Source organism: Elephas maximus, chromosome 9 (genome assembly GCF_024166365.1).
Source record: "Elephas maximus indicus isolate mEleMax1 chromosome 9, mEleMax1 primary haplotype, whole genome shotgun sequence".
Taxonomy (NCBI): Eukaryota; Metazoa; Chordata; class Mammalia; order Proboscidea; family Elephantidae; genus Elephas; species Elephas maximus.
The window spans coordinates 51,064,331-51,083,346 of NC_064827.1; the positions used below are offsets into that span (position 1 = coordinate 51,064,331).

Sequence of the window (19,016 nt, forward strand, 5' to 3'; positions counted from 1 at the left end):
AAATCAAGTTTCCAGACTTTTCAGAGTCTAAGCCCATGTTCCTCTTGTCCCAACCTTGTGAATTGCAATTACTCTCCAAGTATTATGCATCCGTCCCCTGCTAGAGTAATTTCTAAAGCACCTTTTCTTTCAGAAGCAGGGTTGGCTGTATTCCCACTGAAGGTCGGGGAGAGGATTGCCCCAGGAAGGACAGCTCACTCTACTTTCTTAACACTGGGCTTGGGATTGAGGCTGGGCAGACTAGTAATTTGGTATACCTTAAAACCATTGTTCTTTAAATATTTGTTCTAAACGTATTTAGAGCCTAAGTTGGGTGTTGCTTGAAAGAAGAGCAGAAAGAAAAGCCCTGGTGGATGCATCCAGTCTCTTTTCCAAGATTCCAAGAAATTCAGCTCTGACCCCAGACTTGCCTGTCCCACACAGAAAAATGAAAGCTCTGTAACCAGCCACACCCATACTTCTTAGAAGGTCTGTTACTATCTGAACATGCCTCTTGGACATCTCATCTCCACCACAAGGGGCTTCTCACCCATATTTAGTAATCTTCCTGGAGAAGAGTATTGGTTGATACAGTTCTCTCCATACCTTTACAATTCTGATGATGTTTTAACTCCGTTGATCCATGGGGGGCCTGGTCACCTGTTCACCTAGGAAATCCCTTCATCTGTATTAGTTACAGGACAAGAAGTTTGTTTTTCATTCTTGGTTTGTTTTTGTTTTCTTTCGTCTTCTTTTGATTTTTACAGCTTTATTGTGGTATAGTCAGCATATAATAAATGGCACATAAAGTGGACAGTTTGAAAAATGTAGACATACGAATGTACCTGTGAAATCATAACCACTATCAAGATAATGAGCATATCCATCGCCATCAAAAGCTTCTTCGTGCCCCTTTGCAGTCCTCCCTCTACTTTTCCCCTATCTCTGTTCTAAAACAACATCTGACCATCTTTCTGTCACTATATATTAATTTCCCTTTTCTGGAATTTCATATAAATGGATTAACATAGAATAGACTCCTTTTTTCTGGCCCTTTTCACCCAGCATAGTTATTCTGAGACTCATGCATGCTGCAGCATGCGTTGGTAATCATCCCTTTTATTGCTGTATAGTATTCCATTGCCCGAGCATACCATACAGGCAGGTTCATGTTGTCTTCAAGGATTTAAAATAGGCTTATCCTGGGCTCCTAGAACAACCCTGACAACATTCTTATCCTCATTTACAGTGAATCACCAGGCCTGGAGCCTCGTGTGTTATACATAAAATAAATCCCCTAATGATATTCTGAAATCCTCCCCAAGGAGACAGAAGCCATTGCTGTCTGGAAAAGCCTCCCTCTTCCCATTCTGCCCTTTCTGGTCCAAGAACCCATGAAGACTGGCATCACACATAGGCAGACTTCACAGTCATATAACCTACCTCCTCCTTTTCCAGCAAACTCATTTCCCAACCTCTAACTCAGCATTTCCAAACCTTTTTACCTGTTAAGATACCCACAGAAAATAATCACATTTATTCAGGACACTGATTGGGAAGCTGTATTGTAACTCAGAATTATTCTGAATGTGTCCACACTTTCTTCTCACCATGAAAGATGAAGGGCATAAATGCAAATTCCCTGGGGGAAGTTGCAGGAAAGGTGGTGCTGAGATGATCTTGAAACGTTGCTATCTCATAAGGGGGTATCTCCCCAAGAATGCTTGTTAAAAGAACGAAAAAATACAGGTGATTTGAACAGAGGAGAAGAGGCTTCAGAGTGAGATCAATAGCCCGTGAATGAAAGCTTTGGGCTCCAAAGAAAAGCCAAACAGTTTTGCTGTCCATCAGTGCTGAAGCCAGCCATCCGACGCCAAGAGAACAAGCAGTACTAACTGCCCTGGGCAACTTCGTGGGATGATGCCTTTGGATTCCTTTGGGTTTGCTGAAGCCCCAGATATAAATTCTGTTTTAATATTAAACTTGGTTTTCCCTCAGTAATGTACTGTTCTGTTTCTGCCTCCTTCACATGATTTCCCAGTTGATCTCAAAATGTGTTTTCCACAAATGATGTTTCTGTAAGGTCTTGATCTGCTGTTGAATTGCTCAGGCATGAGACGGTTTACCCTGGACACACCACACATACACACTCGCGATGCTGGGAAGTGGGAGGGGAAGGAAGACTTGAGGGACGGATGTCATGGGAAGAACCAGAGGATTCCAGACAGAAAGTTGAAGAGAAGACATAAAAAAAGAGAAGAGCAATGTCCGAGAGTAGAAGCATAGTTGCTGCATATGTTCATTATTGTTTTACTTGTTGTTTGTGTTTACCACGAAGATGAAAGCGGGGGAAAGAGCAAGGAAATTATTAGTTGAACAATTACTACGTGCCCTCCGCTTTATATGTATATCAAATCATGTGCTTCGAGAACTCTAGCAACATTCTTACCCTCATTTTATAGGTAAGATAGTGAGGCTCAAGAGTCACTAACATGCCCAATGGCCACTCAGCCAATTAGCCATGAATCTAACCTGGGTCTCTCCAACTGCAGACCTCCTATACCTTCCACTTTCCCCATTTCCTGAATGGAGGAGGCTTAAGCAGAGCTGGAGAGTGAGGTGAAGGCGAGCCAGGTAGAGAGTATTTTCTACTTAAATATACCACAGGGTTGGAAACATGACAGGAAAAATGCTGAGTCAAAGACACCACACTGGATACAGAAACAAAGATGGGAGGCAAATGGAAGCCAGAATGTGGAAAGAAGCAGATAAACTCTACCCAGGCAGAGCAAGCAGAGAAGATGGTAAAAAGTTATGAAGGGGCCTCAGTAGGAAATAAAGCAGGTAGTAATTTATAGGGAAAGTTTTTTAACTGAGACAATAAAAGAAAACAGCCACGGATAAGTTATTTAATCTCAAGCAAATAAAAATCAGCTACCTAGTAACATAATTTGAGGGTGAACATTTTAAGTTGGAGTTACTGAGTAGCTAGCATTTACTGATTACTTGCCATGTGCTTGGTACTTGTTAAGAGGCAAAGTGGCATAGTGGTGAGAGTTAGAGGCTCTAGTATTCAAATCTCTGTATAATCTTGGGCAAGCTATCTGGCTTCTCTGTTCCTCCTTATCTAAGATAAAGGTGATTATAGTATCTCCCTTGTAAGATCGTTGGGTGGGTTAAATGAAGTATTGGGAAACCCTCAGCATAGTGCCAGACACATGGTAGCCCTCAGTAAACTGTTTCTATTAGACAGTTTAGATCCATGGGCCTTTTAATTGTTACAAATCCTATGGAGTGGGTATTATTATTCCCATTTTACAGGTAAGGAAACAGGCTCAATGGGGTGCATTGATTATCACTGGCTGTCTGGTGATTAAACAAATGCCCCTACACACACACACACAGAATGTTCTTCACAGACACCTTGTGTCATGCCTCAGGTTTTTCATGGTCCCTACCCACCCAAAGGCAAAAATCACTATGGCGATGATGTACAAGGGGGAAAGTCCTGCCATCCTCAGAGATGGCCAGGTGGTGATGGCTGCAGTCTGACCCCAATCTCTTTTCCCCTCATCCTGCAGGGAATGTGTGTGGTCCATAACTTTAAAGGAACGCAAGGATCTCCTTCCAAACCCAAACCCGAGGATCCCCGTGGAGTACCCCTAATGGCTTTCCCAAGGATAGAAAGCCCTCTGGAAACCTTAAGTGCACAGGTATAGTAAAGTCATTAGCAAACCAAACCCACAGGCTCATACCTGTAGCCTCGGGTGGTCAACAAATCTGTTCCTTTACTGAAGGCAAGACGTCACTGAGCCCACCCAGTATGAATACAAATATGATCCCTCAAGAAAGGTGTCATCACAGCTTTCCTCAGTCAGTCCTTTGTTCATTGTGGGGTTGGTAATCAAATCCTCAGGAAGTTCATAGTAATATCTAACTTAAATCCCAGTTGCTTCAGGACAGCTTGACCTCCGATGTAAAAATTTGGTCCAGTCATGTGAAAGGCCAACTTCATTTATTGGCTAGGGCAATATTTGAAAAGAAAAATGTTTTATTAATATCCAGTGATAGATGAAAGCTGGAACCACATTAACAAGGGGCTCATATCTAGATGTCCTTCTGGGTCTGTTTTGATGACTACAATTAAAAATTCAATGCAGCAATACTTACTGATCACTTCTTGTACACCAGGGCCTTGTTTCATGCCACAGATACAGGGAATAAATAGACACACACAGGTGACCCACAGATGATCAGGAAAGGTGGATATAAGTGAGTAAGTAATGGGATGTGCTGAGTCAATGTCTACAAGGTCCTCTGTGAAAGCAAACATAAAAAAAAAATATTTATTCTGTCTGATAAAACAGGTAAAGCTATGAAGAAGACTTGCCAACTGAAAAGAGCCTCAAAAATGGTATTAGGCACTCACTTTGCACCTAGGAGAGTTGCTTTGTACTTTACAAATATCTTATTTGAACAACTACCTGATTGATCTTGGACAAGATATTATACTTCCCATTTCACAGATAAGAAAATTGAAGCTAGGGATATTAAATCACTTGCCAAGGCCACATAGCTAGATAATGGGAGAGCTGGGATAAGTAAACCTGAAACCAAACCCATTGCCTTTGAGTCAATTCCAATGCATGGTGAACCTCTAGGACAGAGTAGAACTACCCCATAGGGTTTTCAAGGAGGGGGTGGTGGCTTCGAACTGCTGACCTTTTGGTTAGCAGCTGAGCTCTTAACCACTGCGCCACCAAGGCTCCCTGGAATGAGTAGGAGTTCTTTAATCAGACAAGAGAGGGGAATGACTAATAATACAACAAGATTTTTGTTAGAATGCCACTTGTTTCAGGCAGATGGTCTTGCTAAAATGTATCTTTTCTGTTAACAGCCTGTTTATCTTGAAATCTTGATTGTATTGACGTTTTCTTACTAAACCAGTTTTCTAGATAGTGCAAGGGTAAAGTCATTCACCTCCCACTGGAATTATCATATACTTCATATTAGTACAGTAGAAAATAATATTTTTCTCTGTTTAAAGATTTTTAACTATCAGACTTCTCTCTGAGACACCCTATACTCTTTCCTTTCATCTTTAGTGAAGTTTTTCTAATTTTATTCATGAACCAGGGGAAAAAAAATTCCATCTTGGGAAAAAAAATTCCATCTTTGGAAAAAAAATTCCATCTTGGAAAAAATACTTATGGCTCTCTATTAAACTCAGTGCCATATACTTTTTGAGTGTTTGTTTGTTTTCCCTTAACCTGTATTAGACTGAAAATTTTAACTTGGTCTAATTAGAAATAAGTACTTAAAAAATTATTTCTGGTTTATTTACATAGAGCCTGTTATTGCTGGTTGAATGGTGAATTAGCCAAGTAATGATACCTTGTGGTAAAATGGTATCTTAGTAAGAATCTCACTAGTTTTTCTTCCCTATCAAATATGTACCTGTGCCCAGTGAAGTCAGAGTTGTTATCTTTATTTATAAGGTGAAGCAGTTGAAGACAAAGGTGAATTTTCAAAGCAAATATTTGAATTTGTCAAATGTTATTCTGTCTCCGTGTTCTTGTACACACCATATAAAGTATATACACTTTTGTCTCCAATATCCTAACCTAAGAACACTCCATTCCCATACCATTTCCCTGCCCAGTTTTGCTCAAGGATTACCATCTGAAGCTTTTTCCGGAGTTCTTTCCCTTTCCTCAGTCAGAGTCATTAATAGATGACAAACCCAAGAGAGGCCCAGGTCATATTTAGGGGAATTTTACTTAACTGAAAAATGGAGTGCTAAAACAAGGCTGCAAAAACTGCTATTCACCAGGTAGACATAAGATAATAGGAATATATATATAGTTGTTGTTAGCTGCCATCGAGTCAGTCCTGACTCATGGGGACCTCATGTGTGCAGAGTAGAACTGCTCCACAGGGTTTTCAAGCTCCGATGGCACAGTGGTTAAGACCTTGCCTGCTAACCAAAAGATCAGGCAGCACTGTAGTTAAACTTCTTTTAAATTTGTCAGTGTATCTTTGTGACTGTATGTGTCACCTCATTTAGATACAACCTGAGGCCTTTCCTGATTACCAGGTATCTTAGTCATCTAGTGCTGCTATAACATAAATACTACAAGTAGTTGGCTTTAACAGAGAAATTTATTTTCTCACAGTTTTTTTTTTTTTTTTCTAGTAGATTACAAGTCCAAATTCACAGTGTCAGCTCCAGGGGAAGCTGGAGGCTCTGGAGGAAGGTCCTTGTCCTCAATCTTCCCATGGTCAAGGAGCTTCTCAGGCACAGGGACCCCGTGTCCAAAGGATGCACTCTGCTCCTGATGCTGCTTTCTTGGTGGTATGAGGTCCTCACTCTCTGCTTGCTTCCCTTTCCTTTTATCTCTTGAGAGATAAAAGGTGGTGCAGGCCGTACCCCAGGGCAGCTCCCTTTACCTTGGATCAGGGATGTGACCTGGTAAGGGTGTTACAATCCCACCCAATCCTTTTAACATAAAATTACAATCACAAAATGGAGGACTACCACAGAATATTGGGAATCATGGCCTAACCAAGTTGATACACATATTTTTGGGGACATAATTCAATCTATGTCACCAGGGTTGGGCCAAAAAGCTCTCAGAGCCTTTTTTATGACTTCCTCTTATAATTAAAGCCAATAGTGCTTTCTCATAGCTGCCTCCCCCAAGGACTCAGAGATCTATGAGGATTTGGACTCTATGAACTCTGTCTTACTCACTCTCCATATGTCCTGACATCACTGTGTGATGGATAAATGCAGCAAGCCAGAACCAAGAGCTAAAAAGAAATGTTAATCAAAGCCAAGAACCTCAAATCAGACCATAAGGAGCTTTGGTAGCACAATGGTTAAGCACTTGGCTGCTAACCAAAATGTTGGTGGCTCGAACCCATCCAGCAGCTCCACAGGAGAAAGACCTGGTGACCTACTTCCATAAAGATTAACCAAAAAAAACCCAAACCAAACCCATTGCCATCAAGTCGATTCCGACTTATAGACCCTATGGGGCAGTTCTGCTCTGTCCCATAGGGTCACTATGAGTTGAAATTGACTTGATGGCTCCTAACAACAACAACAACAAAGTCAGACAATAGTCACTATCTGAACATCTATGGAAATAGAGATTTATGAGAAACAATGAGTAGGACTTCTGCAGGCTAGTCCCCATGAAGCTACAGGAAACTGGATAGAAAGTACTGCCTCTCAAATATACTGTCCACACCAATTGGGGAAGACTCAAGTAACCAAGCATCTGATTTTAGTATGAAATACTTTCCACATGGATAGTATAGAAGGATATATTCTTGTTTTGTTGGTCAACAAAAGAGCATTTATTGAAAGCCATCTCATTTAATTCACACAATAACCCTTCAATAGGTATTAATCCTGTTTTATAGATGAGAAAAGTAAGGCACAAAGAGTTAAATAACTTGTCCAAGATCACACAGCAAAATTAAAACACAGTCCTATCTAATTCTAAAGGCTCTACTTTTTCCATCATACTACATTGCCTGAGATTTTATTCAAGGAAGATTCCTTTTTGAAATCTATATCTCTCAGCATTGGATATGCAAACATGTTACAGCCTGCATAAAGGCTGGTGTGTTTAAACTGAATTACAGCTCTCCCTAAATAAATCTGCCCTGAGTACCCCCCCCCACTTCCCCCTGTGGGCAGAGGCACCCTGTGCAGTTCCAACAATGGTGGTTTCTATTAGAAGTGGCCTGTGATGGTTAATGTGATCTGTCAATTTGGCTAGGCTATGATTCTCAGTGATTTGGCAGACATTGGACTGATTGCTCTTCCGTAATGCCATATAATGTAATCATCCTCCACTTTGTGAGCTGATGTGAGTAGCCAATCAGTTTCCCTGGGGACGTGGCCCTCATGCAATATATGTGGATGTTCTGGCAAAGCTCGCTGTCTCTCAATCTTGAGTTCAACTTGTAATCCTCTGACCTCTGGTTCTCGGGATGTGAGCCAGCAGCCTGCCATCTGACCTGCCAGTTTTGGGTTCATCAGCCCCTGCAACAACATGAGTCAGGAGAAGCCTCCAGCCTGATGCCTGACCCAGGGATTTGGGACTTACCAGACTCCACAACAGTGTGAGCCATTTCCTTGAAATAAATCTCTCTATATATGTTCATATGTATATGTGTGTGTGTGTGTGTGTGTATACACTCTTCACTAATTTTGCTCCTCTAAAGAACCCAGCCTAAGACATTTGGTACCCAGAGAGCTTCTAGAGAAACAAAATCTTAAGGATGAGTTTTCTGAATTGGATCTCAAGTCTGGCTAGACCTAAATACACTGATAACTCTGTTTCCAGTAAGGAAGAGGCACTGCTAAACCATGGCATGAGGTAGCAGTAGAAATACGTAAAATATCACCACCATTGGATCAAATATTTGTCAGAAACACAGCTCTGGATGATTGTGTATTTGACACTTTGCAGCATTTCTGTCAAACTGAGAAGTGTAGGGAGGCTGGTTGGTTGGTTCTGCTTTTGCTTAGACAAAGTGATGAAAGAAAGATGAGCTCAGGGCTCCAGAGTCACTACTCAAGTGCTGCGTACGAGACCTTAGAGTTGCCACTTGTGCCCAGAAAGAAAGCCTTATTTCTGGTAGCAACAGAGCTGATATTGCCAAAAGCCAAACCCAGAGTCTTATCATAAGAGCGGCTAAATTACAACACTGACTGAATTCCAACTTCAAATTTAAAGTTTGAGTGAGGGCATGGTTGGGAAGAAATGGGATCCTGGAACTCGGGATGGGGGTATGTGGGCAAATGATCAGGAACCTGGGGGCATTGAGTCCCTAAATTCTGTTGAATCACTGCTGAGAACAGAACTAGCCCTCTTACTCCCATCTGAAGAGATTATGCCATCTTTGTCTGCTAAGCCACCCTCCACAGTAAAACCATTATTCCTTCCACCCACATCTGATAAAATTAACACAATTGTGCTTGAGGAGTCTTTATGTTAGATATTACATGGGGCATTGCCTGAGGCAGATGCCTTGCAAGACATTAATGAATGTCCTCAGGAACCACCCCCACCACCCATTTTTGCTTCTAGGCCTGCAAGTAGACTTAAGTCCCAGTGAGCCCCAAAAGGTGAAGTACAAATTGTGACCCATAAGAGGTATGCTTCACTTCAAAAGACCTGCTTGATTTCTCTAAAATACACAAACAGAAATCTGGGAAATATGTGTGGGAATGGCTATTGAAGGTGTAGGATGATTGTACAACAAACTTAAAGTTGTATCCGTCTAAGTTTATTGGTATGAGCCCACTAAGCACAGATTCTTCATTCAGTGTTTCAGCTCGAAAGGTTAGAAAAGGCTCTAATAGTTTATTTGGCTGGTTCACTGAAGCATGGATTAAGCCGTATCCTGAACCAGATGCCATCTAGTCAATTCCAACTCATAGTGACCCGGTAACACAGAGTAGAACTGCCTCATAGGGTTTCCAAGGAGCGGCTGGTGGGTTTGAACTCCCGACCTTTTGATTAGCAGCCAAGCTCTTAACCACTGTGCCACCAGGGCTCCAGATTAAGCGGTGGCCTACACTAAATCAAGTTGAAACCCCAGACTTGCCTTGGTGTACTGTAGAAGAAAATATCCAAAGGCTTAGGGAAATTAGCGTGTTAGAGTGTATTTATCAGGTTGGACCCACAGACCCACCCATGGAGTGCCCAGAAGACATACCTTTTACCACAACAGTGAGGAACAAATTTGTGAAGGGAGCCACAGCATCCCTGACTACTGTGATAGCTATTTTATGTCACATTTGACAGTGGGAACACCTAACTACAAAGGGACTAATTGGACCCTGAGGTGGTAGGGGCCAAGTAGTAGCAATAATTGCAAAAAGCAATGTGGGTGTGGTTACCATAATGGACAGCAGAGTCAAAGCATCAATAAAAATGTCTGACTTGTATGGACTTATGGCATTGGCTACTTAGTCATGATATCCCTAGGAGTGGAATAGATGCAAAATCTACAAAATATTTACTTGACCTGTACAAGTGAAAGAATTCTAGGTCACGAGAACAGTTGTCTAACAGAAGAAAGTCACAGCCCTTCAACCAATTCCCCTTCAGCCATTTTACAGACCCACAACCCCTTGGATGAAGCGGAGGTCAGGTTCCCTTGAGGAAAGACCACACTACACATCCAAAAATTTGTATTGCTAGTCTTTCTCCCAGCCTTCCCCAAAGGAATCTATGGCCTATTACAAGAGTGGCTGTTCATTGGAGAAAAGGAGATAATCAGACTGTCCAGGGATTACTAGACACTGGCTCTGAACTGGCACTAATTCTAGGAGACATAAAACATTATTGTGGCCCACAGGTGAGAGATGGGGTATCTGGAGATCAGGTTATTAATGGATTCTTAGCTCAGGTCCATCTCACAGTGGGTCCAGTCAGTCGTCGAACCCATCTTGTAGTGACTTCGCCAGCTCCAGAATGCATAATTGGAATAGATATACTCATCAACTGGCATAATCCCCACAATGGATCCCTGACATGTGGAGTAAAGGCTATTAGGATAGGAAAGGCCAAGTGAAAGCCAGTAGAACTGCCCCTACCTAGGAAAATAGTAAACCAAAACCAATACCACAGTCCTGGAGGGATTGCAGAGATTACCGCCACCATCAAGGGCTTGAAGGATGCAAGGGTGGTGATCCTCATTCATCCCCATTCAACTCACCTATTTGGCCTGTGCAAAAAACAGATGGATCTTGGAGAATGACAGTGTATTATCCTAAACTTAACCAGGTGGTGACTCCAATTGCAGCTGCTGTTCCAGATGTGGTTTCATTGCTTGAGGAAATTAATACATCTCCTTGTACCTGATATGCAGCTATTGATCTGGCCAATGCTTTTTTCTCTATTCTGGTTTCAGAGGATCACCGGAAGCAGTTTGTTTTCAGCTGGCAAGGCCAGCAATACATCTTCACTGTCCTACCTCAGAGTGCCTCCAGCCCTATGTCATAATTTAGTTTGCAGGGACTTTGATCACCTTTGGAAACCCTGGTGACATAGTGGTTAATAAGAGTTATGGCTGCTAACCAAAAGGTTGGCAGTTCAAATCCACCAGATGTTCCTTGGAAACCTATGGGGCAGTTCTACTCTGTCCTGTAGGTTCACTATGAGTCAGAATTGACTCGATGGCAACATGTTTGTTTTTTTCCCCCCTTCCACAAGATGTCACACTGGTCCATTACATTGATTACATTATGCTGATTGGACCTAGTAAAGAAGAAGTGTCAATAACTCCAGATTTCCTATTAAGACATTTGCATGCTAGAGGGTAGGTAATTGACATAACAAAACGTTAGGCACCTTCCACCTCAATGAAATTTCTAGAGGTCCAGTGATATGGGGTAAGTCAAGATAGTCCTTCTAAAGTGAAGGAAAAGTTGTTGCACCTGCCCCTCCTACAAGTAAAAAGAAGGCACAACACCTGGTGGGCCCCTTTGGATTTTGAAGGCAACATATCCCTCATTTGGGGATGCTACTCTGGCTTATTTATAAAGTGACTTGAAAAGCTGCTAGTTTTGAGTGAGGCCCAGAACAAGAGAAGGCTCTGCAACAGGTTCAAGCTGCTGTGTAAGCCACTGTGCCTCTTGGGCCTTATGATCCAGCTGATCCAATGATTCTTGAAGTGTCAGTGGCAGATAAAGATGCTGTTTGGAGTCTTTGGCAGGCCCCTGTTGGCGAATCACAGTGTAGACCCTTAGAATTTTGGAGCAAAGCCCTGTCATCCTCTGCAGATAACTTTTCTCCTTTTGAGAAACAGCTTTTGGCTTATTACTGGGCCTTAGTAGAGACTGAACACTTAACCAAGGGGTACCAAATCACCATGTGGCCTGAGCTGCCCATCATGAACTGGGTGTTGTCTGACCCACAGAGTCATAAAGTTGGACATGCACAGTAGCACTCCATCATTAAATGGAAGTGACATATACAATATTAGGCTTGAGCAGGACCTGAAGGCACCAGTAGTTTACAAGTGGCCCAAATGTCCATGGTCTCCACTCCTGTCACATTACCTTCCCTCTCCCAGTCTGCACCTATTTCCTCATAAAACTCCATTGCCATCCAGCCAATTCTGACTCATAGTGACCCTATAGGACAGAGTAGAGCTGCCCCATAATGTTTCCAAAACTATAAATCTTTATGGAAGCAGACTGCCACATCTTTCTCTCACAGAGTGGCTGGTGGGTTCAAACAGCCAACCTTTCGGTTAGCAGCTGAGTGCTTTAACCACTGTACTACCAGGGCTCCTTTTATGGCCTCATGGGGAGTTCCTTATGATCATTTGACTGAGGAAGAGAACACTCGTACCTCATGTACAGAGGGTTCTGCGCAATACACAGGCATCGCACCTGTGAACAGCAGCGGCACTGCAGCCCCTTTCTGGGAACCTCCCTGAAGGACAGTGGTGAAGGGAAATCCTGCCAGTGGTCAGAACTCCAAGCAGTGCACCTGGTTGTTCATTTTGCCTGGAAGAAGAGATGGCCAGTTGTAAGACTGTATACTGATTTGTGGGCTGTGGCCAATGATTTGCCTGGATGGTCAGGGACTAGGAAGGAACATGATTTAAAAATTGGTGAGAAGGAGGTGCAGGGAAGAAGTATGTGGATATACCTCTCTGAATGGGCCAAAGAGTTGAGGATATTTGTGTCTCATGTAACTGTTCACCAAAGGGTGACCTTGGCGGAGGAGGATTTTAACAATCAAGTGGATAGGACGATGTGTTTTGTGGAAGCCAGTCATTCTATTTTCCCAGCCACTCCTGCCATTGCCCAGTGGACTCATGAACAAAGTGCTATGGTGGCAGGGATGGACATTATGCATGGGCTCAGCAACGTGGACTTCCATTCACCAAGGCTGCCCTGGGTACATCCACTGCTGAGTGCCCAATCTGCTAGCAGCAGAGACCAGCACTGAGTCCCTGATATGGCATCATTCCTCAGGGTGAGCAGCCAGCAACTTGGTGGCAGGTCGATTACACTGGACTACTTCCATCATGGATAAGGCAGTGGAATAGACACTTTACTGGAATAGACACTTTCTCTGAATATGGATTTGCTTTCCCTGCATGCAATGCTTCTACCAAAATTACCAGCCATGAACTTACAGATTGCTTTATCTACGATCTTGGTATCCCACACAGCAGAGCCTCAGATCCAGGAACTCACTTCACAGAAAATGAAGTGTGGCAGTGGGCCCATGCTCACGGAATTTGCTTACCTTATCATGTTCCCTATCCTTCTGAAGCAGCTGGCTTGATAGAACGATGGAATGTTGTTGTTGTTAAGTCCTGTTGAGTCAGTTCTGACTCATAGCAACCCTATGTACAAGAGAACAAAACGGGGGCCAGTTCTGCACAATCCTCACAATCTCTGTGCTTGAGCCCATTGTTGCAGCCACTGTGTCGCATGATGAAATGACCTTCTAAAAATATAATTACATCCTGAGGGACCAAATTACTGGGCTGTCAATCCTGCATCTGACTCATTATCATCTGGGCTGTGGTTCTTGGGACATGAGCCACTAGCCTGTCATCTAACCTCCCAATTTTGGGTTCATCAGCCCCTGCAACCACTTGAGTCAGGAGAAGCCTCCAGCGTGATGCCTGACCCATGGATTTGGGACTTGCCAGCCTCCACAACCTCGTGAGCCGTTTCCTTGAAATATATATATATAGAGAGAGAGAGGAAACTGTGTATAGATCAAGAGGCAGTCACTGAAACAGAACGAAGGAATACTGTGTGGTTTTAAGTCAGGAAAGGTGTACGTCAGGGTTGTATCTGTTTTTCACCATACTTATTGAGTCTGTATGCTGAGCAAATAATCTGGGAACCTGGACTATATGAAGAAGAACAGGGCATCAGGATTGGAGGAAGAATCACTGACAACCTGCATTACGCAGATGACACAACCTTGCTTGCTGAAAATGAAGAAGACTTGAAGCATTTACTGGTGAAGATCAAAGACTACAGCCTTCAGTATGGATTACAGTTCAAGGTAAAGAAAACGAAAATCCTTACAACTGGGCCAATAAGCAACATCATGATAGAGAAAAGCTTGAAGTTGTCAAGGATTTCATTTTACTTGGATCCATAATATAATCAACACCTATGGAAGCAGCAGTCAAGAACTCAACTGATGCACTGCATTGGGCAAATCTGCTGCAAAAGACCTCTTTAAAGTGTTGAAAAGCAAAGATGTCACCTTGAGGACTAAGGTGCGCCTAACCCAAGCCATGGTTTTTTCAGTCGCCTCATATGCATGCGAAAACCGGACAATGTATAAGGAAGACCAGAGAAGAATTGATGCCTTTGAATTATGGTGTGGGCAAAGAATCGAATATACCATAAACTGCGAAAAGAACGAACTAATCTGCCTTGGAAGAAGTACAGCCAGAATGCTCCTTAGAAGTAAGGATGGTAGAGACTTCGTCTCACGTGCTTTGGATGTGTTATCAGGAGGGATCAGTCCCTGGAGAAGGACATCATGCTTGGTAGAAGGTCAGTGAAAAAAAGGAAGACCCTCAACAAGATGGACTGACATTTAGTTATATTAGGACGTTGCAACAGTGGTTTCAAGCATAACAATGATTGTGAGGATGGCACAGGATTGGCCAGTGTTTCATTCTGTTGTACACAGGGTCTCTACGAGTTGGAACCAACTCGATGGCACCTAACCACAACATACATATGCTTATGTGTATGTGGATATATATATATACACGCTTCACTGGTTTTGCTCCTCTGGAGAACCCAGCCTGAGACACTGCCCCTTTTTAATTTATGGGGTAGAACTGTCTTCCCTGGAAGGGGACCTTCTGGGGTATCAAAGAAGATTCAAGCCTTGCTTCATAGCACACATACACACGTAAAATCCTTCCCACTTTTGGAAATACCTCCAGGAGAAGACTAACTGGATAAGGAGTGTGCCCAGTCTTCCTCCTTTCCTTCCTTCTGAGGCATTCTTTCCCCTTTGCCATATGGAACCCCCAGAACTACAGTGCTCTTCCTCCCGCTCTAAAACATCAAGTCGAATATGAGTATTTCCCACCTCTGTTTCCCCTCAGTATAGCTGGTTAGATCACAGTGGTATTTGACAAAATATTTTCTAGGTACCAAAGAGAAACTGAAAAGTAAATAATTATAGAAATTCAAACAAAACAAAAATTGACCAATGGACTTATTGTGATCCCAAAGTAATCACCTTCTAGCTATTCAGTTCTACATCCTGATGTCTGCATTCCTCTGAGCAATCAAGCTTAGTATTGAACAATTAGATTGTGTTCTTGTCAGACACAGCCTGTTTATATTAACAAAGAAATTAGAGATGAAGCAATTGGACTAACTCACTGTGGATGTGGTATAGAGTTTCCCTGTGTCTTCCAAAGGTGGGAATGGAGTGAGGAGGGTGAGGGTGGGATGGGGTGGGATGGGAAGAAAACATTTGTTTTCTTTAACACAAAGAAAGGGAAATCCAAGCTGAGCTGAATCTACAGATGACTGTAACCTCACTCTAGGAGATTCTGATTTAGTAGATCTGGGGTGAAAAAAGATATTTTAAAAAATACTTCCAGAGGATTCTGATGGCTGCCTTGGTTAAGAACTAGTGATACCATAAAAAAAAAACAAACCATATAGACTTCATTTTATAAATAGAAATAACTTGAAAGTTAAATCTGCCCAAGGTCACCATTTAGTTGTATTAGGATGTTAAATTATTTTTACCACTTGCTCTTAAATGGCAATGTCGTAAATGACGTAAGTATTGACCCAAATAAAATTTTGTGAAGAAAAAAGAAGAAAGCATATATGGGAAAGTTGTTTTTCACATGATGACAAGAAATTCTTCAAATACAAGTTAATGCCTCAGTTTCCACAAATATGAAAAACAAAAGTGTGGGAGGGGCAGTTGTTTGTAGCTGAGATTCCTGCATAAATCCCCTGGCCCCAGAGGTTTTCAGTGAAGACTACTAGAAAAAAACAAAAAGCAGCTGCTTCTAAGGGCTCCAAAGGGAAACTTGTCAGTCTTGGCTGAGCTCCAGGTAGAAAATTCCTCTGAGAAATCATAACTGCCTAGCCTGCCCTCATATGGTTGTAGAGTTTGAATTTACGTAGCTTTTGTAGTTTAATTTCCTTGTTAGTGTTTCTAAAGAGGCCCTAGATTAGTAGAGTCCTATTAGGGCTGAAACAAATGTAAATTTTTCTCCAGAGTAGTACATTGTCAATCCATACCTATCAGAATTCCCAGAGTTTAACATCAAAACTGTGTCATGGGACAAAATTACACAGCATATGAGGATAGAAGCCACCATGAGTGACAGTAAACAGAATATGCAAATAGCAGAATTAGACCCAAAAGAATATAAATTACTATAATGATCAGATGCAGCATATAAAAAAGAATAAGCGAAATAAGGGGAATTAAAACACAAAGAATAAGAGATTTATGTAAAAGGTTGAATAAGAAGATTCAAAATACCCTCTAGAAATGAAAAATATATAATTGGACACTAATAGCGGATAAAATTCTGACTAGACCTAGCTTAAAAGAGAATTAATTAATTAGAAAATAACGCTGAAGGAATTATTCAGAATACAAATAGAGGGTCAAAGAGGGGGAAAGTATGACAGAGAAGTTACATGGCACAGAGGGTACAGTGAGAAGTTCTTTCATCAACAAGAAGAAGGTCTATCTTTCATCTAAACATTGTTCCCAGCATAATAAAATTGTTTTTAAAAATAAAATTCACCAGAAGATAAAACAATTCTAAACTTGTACCCCTAATAATTTAGTGTCAAATTATATAAACGAAAGTTGGCAGAATTACAAAGAAAAAATAAATTTGTAGTCGTAGGAAATTTTGACACATTTCTTTCAGAAATTAATAGACAAGCAAACAAAATATATTAAGGATATGCATGATTAACAGGGCTGATCTAATGTGCATTATAGATAAGCCCCCCGAAAACACATGAAACATTATAAAACTAGACCACGTACAGGACCATAAAGCAAGTCTCAATAAATTTTAAAGGACGTGTATCATGTAGACCATAGAAAAAAATTTTAAATGACTAAAGCAAATAACGCTGTATGTTTGAAAATATTAAAACTCACTTCGATATAACTCATGACTCAAAGAATAAATCATATGGAATTTTTTAAAAAGTTAAAACTGTTCAATATTAAAAATTGTACATATAAGAAGAAATGTGTCAGATACAGCTTTGAGTTCCGTAAATGCTTGTATTACAAAATAGTTGAGTAAGTGTAACTTAAGGCAGAATGATACAGAGAATAAGTGTAGGAGAAGAAACAGTCCTATTTTGGTTGAAGATATAATGGAGGAAGTAATAGATTTTGAGGGGCCTTGAAAGAGCGTATCAGGGAGAGGCAACATCCTGGGCACATGTCAGGAGACAAGAAAGCAAGAGGATATTTAGGGAAGAGGTTCTCACGTGGTACAAATGGTTTACCCTTGTCTATTAAGCAAAAGAGTAATGGTTCGAACCCACCCAGAGGTACCATGGAAGAAAGGCCTGCTTCCATAAAGATTAAAAAAAAAAAAAATTTTTTTAAAGATTACAACCGAGAAAATCCTATGGAGCTCAGCTCTGCTCTGTAACACATGGGGTCACCATGAGTTGGCATCAACTAGACAGCAACGGGTTTATTCAGAGAAGAGTGTGTACATGGGTCAATCAACCCAATTCTAAGATTTTATCTGCTTGTGTTTACTCTGCAGAATCACTCTGCCTCCATGACTGAAGTTACCTGAGAAGGCTGATGTATCACAAGCTGTTTTTTAATCACCCTGCAGTTCGATACTTCAAGACACACAGTTACTCAATGTCAAACTGTGAAGACAAGTATTATGTTTATCTAGTTAGAGGCTAATGTTTTGTACATTTTTTGTATGAGGAAATGATGTAGCTTGCCCTGATTTTCTGTTGTTGTTGTTGTTTGGTTTTTGGGTTTTTTTTTTTTTCCAGCTTTAATATATTTATGCCAGAATTTTAAAAACAACAAAATTTTCTTGTTTAAGTATGCATTGATGAACCACATTTATTCAATGGTTGATGCTGTTTTGTGATATTTGTATACAAACCTTCTTTTTCAGTTTTATAAACATAAGTAAAATTAATATAACAATTTCACTTTAACCTTTTGTTAACACAGTTGCTGCCTCCTCCAAAAATTTTGAATCTTAATGAAAGTTAAACTTTGGAGTTGCAGGGAGGACAAGGTTGCTTAACCATAAATCTGAAAATCAACTGTGTAAAAAAAGAAACATTAACTTCAAAAAGAACTCTGTGTTCTGATCTCTTAACACGTTGCATTCTACATTAACAGTAATAAATTCGTGAAGTTACTTATTAATACTATTGACAGAGAATCCAAAATTTTGGGGGCATTGGGGTTAGATGAGAGAAGCTCTGGTGGTGCAGTGGTTAAGCACTCGGCTGTTAACCGAAAGGTCAGCAGTTTGAACCCACCAGCCACGTCACAGGAAAAAGATATGGCAGTGTGCTTCCATAAAGATTTACAGCCTTTGAAACCCTCTAGGGCAGTTCTACTCTGTCCTATAGAGTTGCTGTGAGTCAGAATTTAATTAGATGGCAATAGACTTGGTTGGGTTTGGGGTTAGATGATTCTTTCTTAGATAATGGCCTCACCCACCTAAAAAACTCAGAATCTTTCTGGAACCATTTCCGTGGGCAGGCAGGTGACATTGGTCAGCCTTCCATCCAAAAATGCAGCCAGCACCAGTCTCCTTGTCAACACAATTGTTTCGTATATCAGATTGTATAGGCTTTATATGAAAATGAATATTTTACAGTTTGCACATTATTATTTTACAGAAAGGGTATTCAGCATCTACAACACAGAGCCCCAGAGTAACAGCTTCACTTTTTGGCTTTTAATTATTCTAGGATTTTAACTGCATCTCATTTTTCTAGC

At 41.2% G+C, this 19,016-nt stretch overlaps 1 protein-coding gene across 1 annotated transcript in view; it reads left to right on the plus strand.

Annotated features, from left to right (window-relative positions):
- The window catches only part of PLPPR1 (phospholipid phosphatase related 1), a 159,002-nt gene extending 141,115 nt beyond the window's left edge, over positions 1-17,887 (plus strand). Inside the window, exons 7-8 of the mRNA XM_049895892.1 lie at positions 3,561-3,692; positions 17,800-17,887. Coding sequence (XP_049751849.1) covers positions 3,561-3,692; positions 17,800-17,832 — 165 coding nt within the window. The 3' untranslated portion in view covers positions 17,833-17,887. The remainder of the gene's footprint in view (positions 1-3,560; positions 3,693-17,799) is intronic.
- Positions 17,888-19,016: the final 1,129 nt, after the last annotated feature.